Below are 17,101 nucleotides of genomic sequence, written 5' to 3' on the forward strand. Positions count from 1 at the left end.
AATTTTCTAATAAAAATTTATGATGATTAGATATTGGAAAGTTTAGATAAAGTTAAAAAGAATATTATTAGTTTTGAAATTTTGAAAATAGATTGATACAATAATCATAGGTCAATTACAAATAAATTAAGGTTAGACCAAATTCTGAGATTTCTCGCTAAATATATGGTAAATATAGATTTTATTCTAAAGAAAGAGAGGAGATGAGAGCCAACTAGGATTTTAAATATCACTGCAATAACACAAACCCTGACGCACGGGTTCATAATATAAATATATAAATCAAAACGAAAAGGAGAAAGAGTTGAAGCACTTTCCCATCTCCTATTTATTTCCCATCTCCTCTCCAGTCAAATCCAATCAACTAGTTACCATTATCAAGCTACTAGTTTTTCGGTTTTTTTTTTTTTGGCTACTACTTCCTAGGGTTTCTCTCTCGGTGTTGATTTGGTTATCGTAGCAATCGGTGGTGGCGATGGAATCGGAGGACGATATGCACGATGCCAACGATGTGGCGTCGGTCGAGGAAGAAGACGATTATTACAGCGGCGGCGAAGAGGATGAGGAGGAAGACATGGAAGCTGAAGATGATTATAACTACAGCTATGACTACGGCGATGATGAGGATGAAATTGATGATTACGAATTTATCACCAATGACTCTGATGTTGTCTCCAGGCATTCACAGGTGCACTAGAGAAACAGCCTGTTCTTCTTCTTCTTTTTTTTTTTTTTTTTTCTTTTCACATTAATTTGTTTATATTGCTGAAAGATTGAGTTCTGGGAGATTAAGTTGCAAGAGAAAGCATTTGATTTCAAACATTTTCTGGGTCTCCTGCCACTTTTAAAAATCTTGTTCGCGCACTTTAACTGGAAACTGAGTCTGCGAATCTAAGTTTGCTAATTCACGGGAATAAGGCTGAATAATTAATTACTATGCATATTCTGGATCGACTAGGTGAAATCCTTGTTTTTTTGCCTTTAAGGAGGTTAAAGTTATTTTTTTTAGCGTTTGGTTATTTCAAAGTTTTAATCTTGTGGAATTTTAGTGATCGAGTTAGGGGTTTTCGATTTAATCACACAATAAATGTCAGGCTTAATTTGTGCTGTAAATGCGGTCAAATGCAACATTCATATAATAACGGATTTTAATTGCGTCGTTGTGCCTGGGCTGTGAGGGCTCTCAGCCACATGGATAGTTCAATGAACAAATCCAAAATCCTTGTAGGCCCTTTTATGGCAGATATTGGGGCACAGACTCCTTTCTTCTATATTTTTCGAGGCTACTATGAAATATTTACTCATGGGTGGGGCAAGCTCTTCTATTCTGGTTCATGGTTTCTCTTGGAATCATTTCAATAAAATAAATTAGGGTCAGTCTTAAAAAAATTTACCCTAGAGTTGCACAACCAATAGCTATTCGAACTCCTTTTACTTGTAGAAGTGCGTATAAAAGCAGGGACAATCTTGATCGATTGGCAGAACAAGAACACCACCTACCTACGGTACTGTATCTCTGTTGAGTTAACCAAGCTCGAGCAGTTTAGTAGCTGGAAAGAAAGACATTGTCATATTCTCTTAATTGGTTTCAGTAGAGCAATTTGTATCCCATTGACCTAAGTCTGTAGATATAATCTTTATTGAGTGGAAACAAGCACCAAGCTACTACAGGGGAACATTAGCTAGGACATTTTATCAATAGAGTGCCTTTTTTACTCGCTCTACCATATGGGCTTTGGATGAGCCTGTGAGCAAGAACAGTTGTTTGTAATTCCTCGTCAAAATATTCCTCAACCCATATCCTTGTTTATGTGCCAGAAGAACTATACCATCTTAAAGGAGGAAGATATACTGCAACGCCAAGAGGAAGATATTACCGGAATTTCTACCGTCCTTTCAATTTCAAGAGAAGCGGCTTGTATTCTCTTGCGTCGTTATAACTGGTAGGCTTCTTGTTCCATTGTCTCCAATTTAGAAATATGTTATCATTTTTCTAAAATGTTGTGTTTTCTTAGTTCGAGTTGTGTAATTTTGTTAGAGCATGAATTTATCAAAATTATGAGTTTTTGGCAAGTGAAAAGTTCTTTTATACCCTAGATGTGCTACAGCACCGGAAACTTGGCAGCTTTTTTTGGGTTATGATGTCTTTACTATTTTTTTACATGAAATTTATTATGGAGGAGCGTGAATAATGTTCATGAAGAATGGTTTGCGGATGAAGATAGAGTTCGCAATGCTGTTGGCATATTGGAGATGCCGGTGGTGAATCTTTCCAATGCTAAGGAAGTAAGTTACTATTTTGCACCATAATACTTCCTATCGTTATGGACGGGCCTCATTCTCATTGACCATCCATGTTTGTTAATATTTTCTGGTAGGTAACATGTGGGATCTGTTTTGAGAATTTCTCTCGTGACAATCTGCGCTCTGTTGCATGCCATCATCTTTTCTGTGACACATGCTGGAAAGGTTTGTTGGCTATGACATGGATTGACTGACTTATTATTGAAACTATCTTATAATTGATTCTCAAAACTGCGACTTTACCATGCTAGGAGCTTATCTTCAAATAATGTTGGCATTTTTTGCCTGTATTCTTGTTAGCTTACATTAGCACATCTATCAATGATGGTCCCGGCTGCTTGATGCTGAGGTGTCCTGATCTATCTTGTGTTGCTGCTGTTGGGCAAGATATGATTGATAAGCTGGCAACTGATCTAGATAAGGAGAAGTATCACCGTTATCTTCTTAGATCTTATGTTGAGGACAGCCGCAAGGTATTTTTTTCTTTGAGTACTTGCTGTTGTTTGTAAAAATGACTTTCTAACTCATCATTTTGGAGGGAAGCTCAAGTTTCTCTATATTTTAGTGAAAGAGATGAAACAATGTACCACTCTCCCCTTCATATGATTTACGAAGCTCTCACATTATATTCCAATTTGAGAGCTAGGGAGGGAGGATTGTCTGGCTAACAAATAATTTTGAATCTCATAGATAATATGGAGAGGATCTTTGTAAGTGGATCTCTCTTGTTCTTGTTCATTGCCCTTCACTACAAATGCTGCTTCTACTCCTGTCATCACTTGTACAATTTCTATAGTTACTAATGCAAAGTTGGATTTTCCGTTAAGAGAGTAGTAAGCCAGCTCCCCTGAGGTGGCTGGATGATGAGATTGAGATAATTTCTTGAGTCTACTGTTTATTTTAAATTCTTCAAGAGTCTTTTAAGGTCTTTGTGCTCCTTGAGATCTACTTTTGCGAAAAAGCTGGAGGTGGTGGTGATTTTGCACCTGTATGACGCAATACTTTTCCACTGCTTCAAGCATCAGAGGGCATATTATGATGGCCTCATCTAGTGGATCTCTTTTGCTTTGGTTTTCTTCCCTCATTGCTCTTTAATTTTCTGGATTTTAGGACATGTTAATTAATTTTTATTTGTTACTACTATTGTTCTTTCACAGATCAAGTGGTGTCCTGCTCCTGGTTGTGATTCTGCAGTGGAATATGTTGTTGGTAGTGGAAACTATGATGTCACTTGCAGTTGTTCAAATGGCTTCTGTTGGAATGTAAGTTGACCTGAATGATATTTAATTGTCTTGTTTGCTTGATGAAGATTTCTTGTATAAGCATAACAAATTGCTTCAACCAGTGTACAGAGGAAGCTCATCGGCCAGTGGACTGTGGAACTGTGTCAAAGTGGATTCTGAAAAACAGTGCAGAGTCGGAAAACATGAATTGGTAAAAGACTTATTTGGGCGGGTGCTTTCTTTTCCATCATTTCGTTATTTGTGTTCCTGGCTCTCTATATGCTTCGTAAAATATCTTTTCTTGTACAACTACAGTCACCAAAAGACTTTAAATAAATTACGTTCATCCCCAGTGTCCAACAATTATTTGTTCTAATTGAAGATGCAATGTGTCACATGTGGTGACTTGTACTATACTCCATTAGATCTGGATATCTGAAACTCTGAATTGCAAATTCTCATGTAAAAATGTTGAAATTTTTGATATTGACATTTTCTATAGTTGAAGCAGTTACCTTTGAATGGAGAGAAATTATTTTACAAATAATGTTCTTGAAAATGTAAAGCTTTATCTTAGTTCCAGGTTAGGCTTATATTTGCAAAAAAGTACTGATTTTGATATGATTTTATGTGGTTTTACTTAACATTAATGTTGAAGCTGTACTATTTCTGTGCCCTGCAGTAGAATCACGTTTTCACCATGGATTTCTGTTTTCAATTGTTCCTCGAGTCAATACAAACTTAAAGTTGCTGCTGTTTGAATCTTTTTGAAATGAGGAGCAAAAGCCTGGTTTCCTGTTGCATCTATAATTTCTTCCTCTTTATGTACAGTTGACCTTATATTCAATTTTTTATTCTCCCCTCCTTTTCTATTTCCGCGAAGAACAGATAAGGTCAGGTCCTGTTATTCCTTAAAATGAGCTAAATTTTAGGTTCTATGAGTGTCATAGTGCATAAGGTAAGGAAGTCAAGGCCTGTTCATTCCTTGTGGTATGTATGGTGTGACAACATGATATTTATTTTAGTTAGAAGGTTGTCTATATCTTTATTATCATGGTGGAGTGGGTCTCTTGTCTTAATGCAGAACCATGATTATACCAAACTTGTTGCTTTTAGGATATTGGCCAACTCGAAACCTTGTCCCAAGTGCAAGCGTCCAATCGAAAAGAACCAAGGTTGTATGCACATGACTTGCACACCACCTTGCAAGTTTGAATTTTGCTGGTGAGTTTTATACTTCAGTACTTTCAAATTAAACAGCTTCAGTGTACATACTTTTCTTGTTGTTCATTAGCTTTGGTGGAATTCCTTTATTGGAATTTGAAAATCCTACTACCTGACATAAATTCAGTGCTAACTAAATTCTCTTGCTCCTAGATAATCTGTTACTGAATGTGGTGTTCTTACTGGGTTTTCAGGTTGTGTCTTGGTGCATGGTCTGACCACGGTGAGAGAACAGGAGGTTTCTATGCTTGCAACCGTTATGAAGCAGCAAAGCAAGAGGGGTTGGTATGTACATTAGGGAATCCATATTTGTTTAATGTTGCCCGTTGCATATGATTGTCTAAGTTGTTCGTTATTTCTGAAATAAATTTAAATTTTACCATATGATTGTCTAAGTTGTTCGTTATTTCTGAAATAAATTTAAATTTTACCTGATATTTATTGCATTGTATGCACAGTATGATGATGATGAGAAGAGAAGAGAGATGGCGAAGAACTCTTTGGAAAGATACACTCATTATTACGAGCGGTGGGCTTCCAATCAATCGGTAAGCTCTAGTAGTCAGGTTATTTAGTTATTGTCGGAATATATTGTATAAATATGTCAAGTATATATTTTGTATTATATATCCAACAAGTACACCATAAAGAAGTACTCTTAAGTTCTAGCAGGTTGCTTAATTTTATGACTAATTGGAAATCCTCAGGGAAAAAAAGTAAGAGAGGGTGGTGTTGTCCTAGGCTTCTTCTATGATTGAATAACTGCTCTTCATCTCATATCATACCTTTGCTGCTCGACTCATTACCAATTTTTCATTAGGTTGTATTTGGATTGATGGATTTAAAATCAATGGATTTCAAATGTATTTTAATGTATTTTTGTAGTTTTTGATAAGCAAGACCATAAATTTCATATTCATCCTTTACATGTTTATATTGATTCATATTAATTAGGATAGTAGACATTTGAAGTATATTTTTTTTCATGTAACTAATGTGTAAACAAGTAAGATATGAATTTAAGATTGCGATTTGCATTTATTGTTTTTTTTATTCTAATATTATTAGCATTGTGTCATTTTTCCTCCTTCCGTTCATAACGTTCAAAGATTTGCCGATTCAATGCAGTCAAGACAAAAAGCTCTGACAGATCTACAGCAAATGCAATCTGTACATGTAAGGTTTTGACCCTATAGCTTAAAATATGAATGTAATTGTGATAAAAAAATGTTTACAAGCTGCATCTATAGATAGATCTGTCCATAATTGCAGTTTACTTTTCTAGTACTGTTTCCTGATGGTGAACCTGCTGTAGAATTTGAGAGCACTTGTATTGTAGAACACTGTTTTTGCGTGTTTCAACCTAAAAGGTCACTTATCTTTGTTGAAAAAAATTGTTGGACAGGAGATACCTATGATCACCTTTTGGTTTATTTTATGTTGGAGTGCAAAAGCATGAAGCACTTTGTTTGAAACGAGGCTTATTTTATTTTTGTACCACTGCAGTATTTTATTTGGGACGAAATGGTTTGAGAAAATGAACTTGAAGGTTATTTTACAACATACAGGCTATCTCAAAATTCCAACCAACCCACCCTTTTCTCCTCCGTGTTGTACTTGTGATTAGATTTGAGCATGCATGCTGAGGTTGTAGTTTGCAATAAATGGTGTGGAATGTCCCATTTAGAGGGGGTTTTCAACCCTTATGTTGGTGTAAATTAAATTGGCTCAATCGACCCTCATTGTGCTTCTGAAGCTTCAATCCATTTGCAAAATTGTTCACGATCATGGCTTGGGTTATGGATTGAATCACACGCTAGATTGAAATCACACGCTATCTTGAACATCAATCACCAATTACAGTACGAAGTTTGGCTATCTGAATTTTGAAAGTTGAAAAGTCTAGGATTTGGACAAATGGAGTATATTATACATGCCACATGAATGACTGCCATACTTTTTATATGTGATTTCTTAGTTCTAAAATCCTTTTTTTTCCCTCCCCAGCTTGAGAAGCTTAGCGAAGTACAATCACAACCTGAGTCACAAATGAAATTCATTATAGAAGCTTGGCAACAGGTAAATACTATGACTGATTCTGTAAGCTATTTCAATATCGAATTTTACTGATAAATAAATGAATTTGACATGAAGTATATTTAAGTATATTTGTGAATTGACTTTGAAATCGTACATCAGCTTATTGAAGGATGCCTGTTAGTTTCCATATCAAGAATATACGGTTTGCATGTTACCTAAAATTTACGGTCCCTCTGCCTACGACCAGATTGAAAAGTTATTTTAGTGTTTGTATAGTTATTTGAAAATGCCTTGCATTTGTTTAGTTTGTTACTTAATCTGGGTTGGCCATAATGGAGCAATCTGATTTTATGCTGTTCTCGTGGAAGAAATATTCCTTGTTCTTCATCGCTATTTGATCTAGCTGGACTTGACTCTGATTTCATTGAGGAATTACGTATTTAGTAGATTTTTCTTAATGCTAGGATTGTCTCCTGACTAGTATTAAACCAAGTTGTGTTGACTGTTGCTTGATGTGTTATTTATTTATTTTTGTTGAACAATGAGACAATCGCAGATAGGTGAATGTCGGAGGGTTCTGAAGTGGACCTACGCATACGGCTATTACTTACCTGAAAATGAACATACTAAGAGACGTTTTTTTGAATATTTGCAAGGTATCATTTCTCTTCTAGCCGTAGAAATTTCTGGATGAGTTGTTCAGATTTACTTTTATATCTGTATTGATTAAACCATGGGAATCCTTGAATTTTAGGTGATGCGGAAGCTGGTCTGGAGAGGCTTCATCAATGTGCTGAGAAAGAGCTAATGAATTACATCAATTCAGAGGGGCCATCAAACGATTTTAATGATTTTCGTACAAAACTTGCCGGCCTGACAAGGTAGTTTCTGGTTGGATAAATTATGAATATATATTTGGTTACTAGTTTTGCTAGTCCAAAATGTACTTTTTTTTAGTTTGTTTTTTTACTTCTATCCCTGTCTATTTGTTGAAAAGGATGAATAGTTGTGTGGTCTTGTTGACGTTTGATTGCTGCATCCTAAATATCGTAAGAAGGATGTACATTGTCTTGTTACTGGTATTTCAATGGCCATAAAATGTTTAAAACATGCATTTTGGGGACATTGTCTTGTTACTGGTATTTCAATGGCCATAAGATGTTTAAAAATGCATTTTGGGGTCCTAAATACCGTTCCCTGATTTTGTTTCTTCGAGTATGAGAGAAGAAGATTAAATGTATACTGTTGGTGATAGTCTTAGTATGCACAGCATCAATATGTTAAAACTTGAACCTTTAGTTTTATTCAACGGGAGTAAATATATTCTCATTGTTTTGTAACAGCGTGACACAAAATTACTTTGAAAACTTGGTTAGAGCATTAGAGAACGGTCTTTCAGATGTCGATTCACAGACACTAGGTAACAAGACAAGCTCAAAAAATTTATCAGGAAGCAGCAGCAAGGCAAAAGGGAGCAGGGGCAAGGCCGCCTCCAAAACAAGCACATCGACCAGGAACACTGATGATTCAGGTAATTGGGCATGTGATCAGTGTTCTATCTTGAACACACGATCTGCTACGACGTGCCATAAGTGTCATCATAGCCGTTGAAACAAGCTATAACGGTGTGAAACAGAGGATCTTTGTGTTGATTTTGCTATGCTGTGGAGGTTCTACAAGCACTGAAAGATGGGAGACAACGGACGATCTTAGCTAATTATTTCTGTTTTTAACGGGGCGGAGGGTTTGTGTATCGAGCATTTCCTGGTCCAAAATATTTGTAAATAAGTTAATTCGTGGAGTCAACGAGTCACCTTTCTCAAAAATATACTTTAAATGTGATTTGATACGCAGAGCATAAGAATTCATACCTGAATGCTGACTTGACTTTCTTGCTTTTCATATGATGAAATGATAATGTTATCTTTAATTGCAATGATCTTGATCGGGTTCTGTATGTATGGAACGGTATTACCCTCCGGACATCACCTTCGGCTGGGTGGATGTTTATTGCAGGGTTTGTGGAAAAATATGCGCGGGCAGTCGATAGGATTTATTCAATCATACCTTTAGAGCATTATCCATATTATCAATCTAGTAATTGTAAATAAGTTTTGTGAGGTATTTCACGTTCCATGAATTGTCTTACGCACTTTTTTTGTGGGCATTGGATCAACTATTGCCTTGAACTAACTTGTCATTAGATACACAATTGAGACAACATCCGTAGTATCTCTTCAACGACTATGCTATGGCTGTAATGAGTAATATGGGGTATGGATTACCTAGTCAGAGTGTGGAAATATCCTCCGAGCATGACAACGTACTTCCACTTGCATTCTATGATATGTTTTAGTTCGACTTTTTAAAAATGGTTTGGATCACGCACTATTCGTATCAATAGAAAACGAACGTAACCTATATGATTGGGTGCAATTTGTGTTGATGGGGTTTAAAACGATCAAAGCTTAGGCGACAAATCTCAACTAACGACAGATTGAGAGATTCAGTACAATACAAAATGAGTATAAAACCGACTACGGAGGCTGTGAATGCACAGGGCATGCCAGTGTAAGTGTGGTATTCTTTCATTCTTTCCTTTTTTCAACGATTAGCCAATTAGGGGAGAATAAAAGGATATGTATATATATCTCTGCCTAGATTATACATAATGAGTAGGTCTCTGATGAGACGGTCACGGGTCAACTCTACCGATATTCACAATAAAAAGTAATACTCTTAGCATAAAAAGTAATATTTTTTATGGATGACCCAAATAAGAGATCCGTCTCACAAAACACGACATGTAAGATCGTCTCACACAAGTTTTTGTCGTACATAATATAACATGCACAGTACATATGTATATTTATCTGTGTGTAGGTATGTGTTTTGAATCTTACCATGTCCGGAGAAGTTTCTAAAATAAAAAATATTTATTTGTTATTATGAGAGGAAAGAAAAAAGATTCAAGGGATATGAGCCAAATCCGGAGAACACAAGCAAAGCCAATAATTAAACCAACCACCTTGTTCTATATCCAAGAAACAAGGGATCTCCCTCTTTTTTGTGTAAAACTTGGCACCTTAGTTTTTTTTGTTCCCTTGGGATCTCAAAACACAAGAAATCATGAAGTAGGGTTGCAAAATAATCAAACACAAAAAACCATTTATCGATCAATCCCAATCCCGATCCCATGGGAACTTGCATGTCCCTCCAAGCAAACAAAAGCTTTTCCAAGAGATCCAAACATGGAAAATCAATCCCAAATGCCCAAGAAAACGAGAAATATAGCGGGAAACTGGTTCCCTTATCCCACAAGATGTCGCGTCCCATCCAAGTGTTGAAAGATCCTTCAGGGGAAGACGTATTCAAGAGATATAAATTCGGGAAAGAGCTCGGTAGGGGAGAGTTCGGGATAACTTATCAATGCGTGGACAATGAGAATGGGGAGAATGTAGCATGCAAGAAGATATCAAAGAGCAAGCTAAGAACAGAGATCGATGTCGAGGATGTAAGAAGAGAGGTGGAGATAATGAGACATTTGCCTAAACATCCGAATATAGTGAGTTATAAGGATGTGTACGAGGATAAAGAGGCTATTTATCTTGTGATGGAGTTGTGTGAAGGTGGGGAATTATTTGATAGGATTGTTACAAAGGGGCACTATACCGAGAGGGCTGCAGCTCTCGTCACCAAGACTATTCTTGAAGTTGTCAAGGTTTGTAATAAATATATATATATATTGACACACACATTTGCAGGATATATAGATGAACATAAAATTATACCAACATGCATCTATATATCCTGCAGATGAACATGTTCCCTGGATTACAAACGAACATTGCCTTACTTGTGACTGTCCCAGGTATGCCACGAACACGGAGTCATACACAGAGATCTTAAGCCTGAAAACTTTTTATATGCCAACGAAGGTGAAAACGCCGCAATCAAGGCTATTGATTTCGGACTTTCTACATTTTTTGAGCCAGGTATAAAGCCTTTTGTTGCCAATTAAATTCAATTAGCATATGCAGATTCAAATGTCTGTTTCATCTCCACTTCGTGCTAATCAAGCTCTTCTGTTGTTGTGCTTGTGAATAAATTAAAATTGCGCCATTATTAAATTGAATACAACATTATTCTGATATGGACGTGCAATTAGAGTTGGTGGGAAAAAAACAAATCTTTTGGCTGAGAGCTCCACTAAAATGCCACTTTAACTGATAAAACTCTCTTTAGCTAAACCGATGAAAAAGTGATAACGTTTTTTAGTACTCCAAATGACAGAAAGTGTGAAGAATTGTTGGTGTAATTAGTAGTACATGAGAGTATGTGTGTGTAAGACTTGTACATGATCATGAGCTGCCCAGGATATGCTGCACCTGAGGAAATATTCCTGTGTAGCACACGTTAGATATATTGCCCAGTGTTTCTCTCGATGTAGCGTAGACATATCCATCGTGAACTAGCAATGTTGCAAGATGATGGTGGATAATATCTAGGGAAATGAAAGAGGCATGTCTACGGTATTTGCGAGGGTTCAAGTCGAAATCTGGTGTTTGATTGTTCTACAATTTGTATAATTTGAGATACAATATCATCAAACAACTACAATGACAGACTATTGATCTGTCGACCATAATTTCGATAGTTTGGTACGAATTCATGATCAACACAAGAATAAGCATCACAGATACTCACATGCATTTGTTTTAACACTCAGAGGATCAACAAGTCATCACACCAAATTCCTTCAATTGTGATATTAAAACTAGAACATATATTTTTTCATTGGCATACATATGATTTTGTTTTTTATATAAATATATATCAGGTCAACGGTTTGTTGAAATTGTTGGAAGCCCATATTACATGGCCCCTGAAGTACTTAGGCGCAACTATGGGCAGGAAATTGATGTCTGGAGTGCAGGTGTCATTCTTTACATCTTGTTATGTGGTGTTCCTCCATTTTGGGCAGGTAATTGATTTAAATATCTTCTTCACTTTATATTCATATTTATTTTGAGCCTGAGCATGATTGTTAACATGAAGCTGAGATTGAACTGGACTCAGATTGCGCCCACTCGATTTGCTCGTAAACTCACTCGAACACATGGCACCGAACACGATGGATATTGTTTCATATATTGCTCCAATATGTATTGTTGTTATTCTGAAATGAAGGAAGGGGTTGGATGAATTGTCTAGTGCAGAAACCGAAGAAGGGATTGCACATGCAATAGTGAAAGGTGGGTTAGTTTTTGAAAGGGATCCATGGCCAAAAGTTTCCGAAGATGCTAAGAATTTGGTGAAAGGGATGCTGGAGCCAAACCCCTACTCACGCCTCACGGTCGAAGAAGTCCTTGGTACGTATAAAATTTGATTTCGAAACTCGTGAATATATATATACCACAATAATGTATATATGATAGTTCTAAAAACTTGTACATTTTCTTGAAGAAAACCAGTGGATACAAAATGCTGACAAGGTCTCAAATACTCCTTTGGGAGAACGTGTTAGAACAAGAATCAAGCAGTTCTCTTTGATGAATAAATTCAAGAAAAGGGTTCTCCGAGTAAGTAACCCGGGTTAGAACAATATGAAGTTCTGTGTGATTTCTATTGTAAATTGATTAGTGGTCAGATAAAGGTGGAGTTCATATATATATATCTATAAATAATATAGGCAGGACTTATGTCTGTATGTTGCATTTGTATGTGGTATAGGTTGTAGCAGACAACTTGCCTGATGACCAAGTACACGGGATCAAACAAATGTTTCATATGATGGACACGGACAAAAATGGAAACCTTAACTTTCAAGAACTGAAAGATGGTCTAAATATGATTGGACAATCTGTTCCTGATCCTGATGTACAGTTACTTTTCGACGCTGTAAGTATATATTCTTGATCAGTTTGTCATAACACTGATGTGCTGCTTCAATTTCCTTATTGCACATGATATTTGAACCTTTTTTTTTTCTGTATGTATTTAGGCTGATTTCGATGGGAACGGTTCTCTTAACTGTGAGGAATTTTTGGCACTAGCTGTTCATATGAAACGGATAGGTAACGACGAACATCTCAAGCAAGCCTTTCAGTTCTTCGACAAGAATGAGAGTGGATACATTGAGTACGAGGAGTTGCAACAATCTTTGAAAGACGAGCATCTTGGCCCTACCAATGACCAAGTTGTGCAAGACATTATCTTTGATGCTGATTTAGACAAGGTAAATTCAATTCATTTTTTCGCACATTATGGCGGCTTTTCTTTGATCTATATACTTATTCCTGCCAATATTCTTGCGGAGCCGATGTTGGATCATGAAAGTTCAGGCAGCACAAGTAATGTAGTTCACGACATACTGCGGTTTGTTGTTCATTGTGACTCAAACTTAATGACATTATGTATTGAAATACAGGATGGGCGCATAAGTTTTCCAGAGTTCAAGGCTATGATGACAACAGGAATAGATTGGAGGATGGCTTCTCGGCAGTACTCTAGGGCTATGTTCAATGCACTAAGCATGAAACTCTTCAAGGACCAATCCTTCCAATTCAAACCCTGATCTTGTTTGTTTTCAAGCTCATGTTGTTGGGATATATAAGGGAAAAATACTAATGAAGTTCTGGTTAATTTTGTTTTTTTCAATAACCATTACTCATTCATGTACAATGAAATTTTTCCTGGGATTGGGATTTCTTTGTTATTTATATGCTACATTTCAAGGTTTTTTATGCTTCCAAAAAATAAAGTTAGAATACAACAGGGAAGAAGAATGTTGGTGGAACCATTTATTTGTTTTTTCCCTTCAACTGAAACTAATAACACTTGGAGTGGAGGCAAAAACATCAAGACTTGGTTATTAATGATATGATAAAAAAAAGTCGCAGGGGTCAGCTCGTAACATCTCATCAAAGATTTATGAACTTGAAAACACACTGAAGATAAATATACCAAAAAAATCAATTACAAATATTTTGAAATAATGAACCAAAATATTCAAAAGTTTATACAGTGTTTTAAATTGTTAATTTTTGGTTTAGTCCGCTATAAATTTTTCTTTTTTCGATGATTGACATGTATAATAAAACATCGACACTCAAAATAAAAAAATCACAAAAAAAGAATATTATATTACCATAAATACAATTTTCCCTAAAATTTTGTAGGAAAAAAAAGAGAAGAATTTGTAGTTAAGCTGGCATCCAACCTCACCCATCTCCAGCCAATCAAATCCCTCCTTTTTATTTTTTCTTGATGACTTTCACTCTTCAGTCATCTCTTATCTCTCCTCCTTCCCTCCATTCTTCTCTTGATCCAACCTCTAATGGCAACCAATCTTTTCAAATCCATTTACCACCACACTTCTCCACGCCGCCGCCACTTCTCCACAGACTCCTTCCCCGCCGCCGCCACCACAACCACAACCACAACCAACATCAACATTTGTTTCTTCCTTAAGCCAACAGCCACCACTGTCTCCCTGTCACGCGCAACCACCTTCCCCATCTCCTCCGCCACCTATTCCACACCGGCCACCGACCACTCCACCTCCCACAACATCTCATTCGACCTCCTTCAACAACACCTCTCCAGCCAAAACTTCCAGCAAGCCGACGAGGAAACCCGCCGCCTGATTATGGTCCTCGCTGGAGAATCAGCGCAGAAGCGCGGCTACGTGTTCTTCTCCGAGGTGCAGTTCATCCCAGAGTCCGACCTCAAGACCATCGACGAGCTCTGGAAGCAGTATAGCGACAACAAATTCGGGTACAGCGTGCAGAAGAAGATATGGAAGAAAGTGAATAAAGACTTCACCAAGTTCTTCATCAAAGTGGGATGGATGAAGAAGCTCGAAAGCTCCGAAGTTGAACAGTTCAATTACAGGTCGTTTCCTGCAGAATTCATGTGGGACATGGATGAAAACACGGTGGAGGGTCATCTGCCATTGACGAATGCGCTCAGAGGAACGCAGCTTCTGAAATGTATTCTGAATCACAAAGCATTCGAAGACGATGAAAACGAGGAGGAAGAAGAAGAAGAAGAAGAGATACCTGAAAATCAAAGCAGCAAGCCGTTGGGCAAAACATTTAAGACAAGCTACTCGTTTTAAGAATCTGCGGAATTGGTTGGGAGAAGAAACCATGAATATTACATTGTAATAAATTTTTTTAACATTATTTTTCTTTCTTGTTTCGAGTTTGATAACGTGTTTTAATTACATGGATACAACCACGACTATATTATATAATATTTCATTTTTGTGGAGAGAATTGTTAAGATAGGATTCGAGCATAAAATTTCAAAGATTTTGGAATCAAATCTCTTTTTTAAAACACGATTCTAATGCAAGTAGCATTGAGTCGCTAAGAAACTCGTGACTTCTTTAGTTATTAGATTTTAGAAGTTAATTCGGATGGGTACAAACCTCGCGTGGTCACATACTAAATAAATTTTTGAATGAAAAGAAATTTAATATTTCTAAGTTCTTAGCTATTCTAAAAATAAATTCACCTTCATGGGGTTGAAATTGGAAGTTCTACATTCTTAAAAAAAAATGAAATTGGAAGTTTATTCCATAATTTCACAAATTAATGCGTATTATAATAATCATAACAAGTGGAATTAAATTACAATCTTCTTGATTTCATACTGGATTGAGAGCTTGAAACTACTCTCCATTCAAGTTCAAATAGTACTTCAAGATCGAAGATGATTGATTGCACTCAAGTTCATGCTTAAAATTTTGCTCTACGCAGCGTAAAACTCCAACCGTGGTTCGCTTCTTCTATTTCCAAATATATTTGTAATCTGATTTGGAACTAAGATGTTAAAGCATATGAAATCGAAAAACAAGTTGTCACCTAACGAAAAATTATACAAATGTCTAAGGAACTTCAGTTAAAAGTGTAAATCATCACTGCGAGCCTTCGTCTCCAACGCCGTGGTTAAACACAGGGTAAATTGATTGCCAGCCCCTTTGTTAATGGAGTTATTCATCAAATCAAATGAAAAAAGAAGACTCTTTATGCACAAGGGCAAAGCCTCTTTGTATATGCCTATGTGAACCACTGCAAGAAAGCACAGATGGTGTCTTCGTGAACAAGCAAGCGCCTGGATTCTGGATATACAGGAAGCCAATTAGGAGAAGTAAAAAATTTGTTGAGTTAAATATTGCGCGAAATATGAGTAATCGCGCGAATTTTTAAAGATGATGTTGCTTTGTCATGTCCTCCAGCTTCCTGAAGCAACTCTAAACCAAACAAACAAGTAAAACCAGTAATTACATGTTACAAATGTTTTTGTATGACTTGAATCCGAAGATAAATTTTACTGGACTCGAATTCAAAAGTATGCTTCTTATCAAGGACTGATTCATGGACATAAAACAACAATGGTACCAGATGTTTTGGGGCATCATCTACAACTTCAGCTGGTTGATCAGCTCCAACGCTTCACAAACAGGAACCTTTGCAGCTCGTGTATTTTTGAATGCTACTTATCACAAAAGAAAATCATAGAATTACAAGTACTTAACTGAGATGACGCAAGGAGTCCAGAATAGTAGCTGATATGTGAAGTATGAAAATGTATCACGTAATCTTAAAATGTCAAGAACTTTTTTTTCACAGTCTCTCCTGGAGGGTCATGTTTACAAAACAGACGGAAGAAAGTTGAAGCAATGCTAGAATCTCACATGCATACCATATGATGGCCAATCATCGTATTCAGAGAACTCTATATGCTGTTAACCATTCGTTTGGTAGTATGGAAATGGAAGGAAAGAAAAAGATTAGGGTGTAAAAGTTTTAAAATGCTTGTTTGGGAGTTTTTTAAGGAAGAGAAAAGAAGGGAAATTGAGAGAAAACTTCCTTCTTCACATTCAAAATTATTTCCTACCAAAAATGGAATGAAACACTAACAAAAAAAAGTGTTTTCAAATAAATAAAACTTATTTCCTTTCTTTTCTTTATCAACTCCCAAAACATAAAAACACACCTTCTCTCTTCTCTTCCTTTCTTTTCCATTCCCACCCAAACTAAGCATGCATTCACATAAGAAACATGAAACGTAAAACTATGATTCACTAAAAACAAATTATACAAACAGTATCTCCCATGACACAAATCCATGTCATCTGGCAAAATTTTAATGAGCAAAAAACTCAAATCTGGTCAAAGAAAAAAGCAAGTCGTTAGTGTTAATAAAGATTCATGAGCGACAATCATCATACCAAGATAGACTTCTGAGTTCAAGTAAAAAGATTGAGAAGAATTAAGCTTATATTTCACACTGATTAA

The 17,101-nt window shown here is 36.4% G+C and overlaps 3 protein-coding genes across 4 annotated transcripts; all 3 read left to right on the forward strand.

Moving 5' to 3' along the window:
* Positions 1-214: 214 nt before the first annotated feature.
* Positions 215-8,727, forward strand: LOC140829421 (probable E3 ubiquitin-protein ligase ARI7). 2 transcript variants are annotated; one of them, XM_073192647.1, is made up of 15 exons: positions 215-688; positions 1,822-1,943; positions 2,181-2,286; positions 2,379-2,469; positions 2,605-2,777; positions 3,462-3,566; positions 3,650-3,738; positions 4,644-4,751; positions 4,946-5,036; positions 5,210-5,299; positions 5,880-5,927; positions 6,759-6,830; positions 7,348-7,447; positions 7,546-7,672; positions 8,135-8,727. In XM_073192647.1, exons 1-15 carry the CDS (start codon positions 476-478, stop codon positions 8,400-8,402), a joined length of 1,803 nt encoding a protein of 600 aa, XP_073048748.1. In that variant the 5' UTR covers positions 215-475; the 3' UTR covers positions 8,403-8,727. The 2 variants fall into 2 exon arrangements, with proteins under 2 accessions (XP_073048748.1, XP_073048747.1); XM_073192646.1 differs by having other exon boundaries at positions 217-688; positions 1,819-1,943.
* A 1,109-nt stretch (positions 8,728-9,836) lies between these two features.
* Positions 9,837-13,565, forward strand: LOC140829422 (calcium-dependent protein kinase 24-like). Its single transcript, XM_073192650.1, has 8 exons — positions 9,837-10,512; positions 10,663-10,786; positions 11,632-11,775; positions 12,011-12,163; positions 12,258-12,373; positions 12,525-12,692; positions 12,796-13,029; positions 13,222-13,565. The coding sequence occupies exons 1-8, from the start codon at positions 9,988-9,990 to the stop codon at positions 13,366-13,368; spliced, it is 1,611 nt and encodes a 536-aa protein (XP_073048751.1). The 5' UTR covers positions 9,837-9,987; the 3' UTR covers positions 13,369-13,565.
* Positions 13,566-14,001: 436 nt separating this feature from the next.
* LOC140829424 (tetrapyrrole-binding protein, chloroplastic-like) lies at positions 14,002-15,062 on the forward strand. Its single transcript, XM_073192652.1, has one exon. It carries the CDS (start codon positions 14,131-14,133, stop codon positions 14,911-14,913), a length of 783 nt encoding a protein of 260 aa, XP_073048753.1. The 5' UTR covers positions 14,002-14,130; the 3' UTR covers positions 14,914-15,062.
* Positions 15,063-17,101: the final 2,039 nt, after the last annotated feature.

This window comes from Primulina eburnea, chromosome 4, assembly GCF_022965805.1.
Source record: "Primulina eburnea isolate SZY01 chromosome 4, ASM2296580v1, whole genome shotgun sequence".
Lineage (NCBI taxonomy): Eukaryota > Viridiplantae > Streptophyta > Magnoliopsida > Lamiales > Gesneriaceae > Primulina > Primulina eburnea.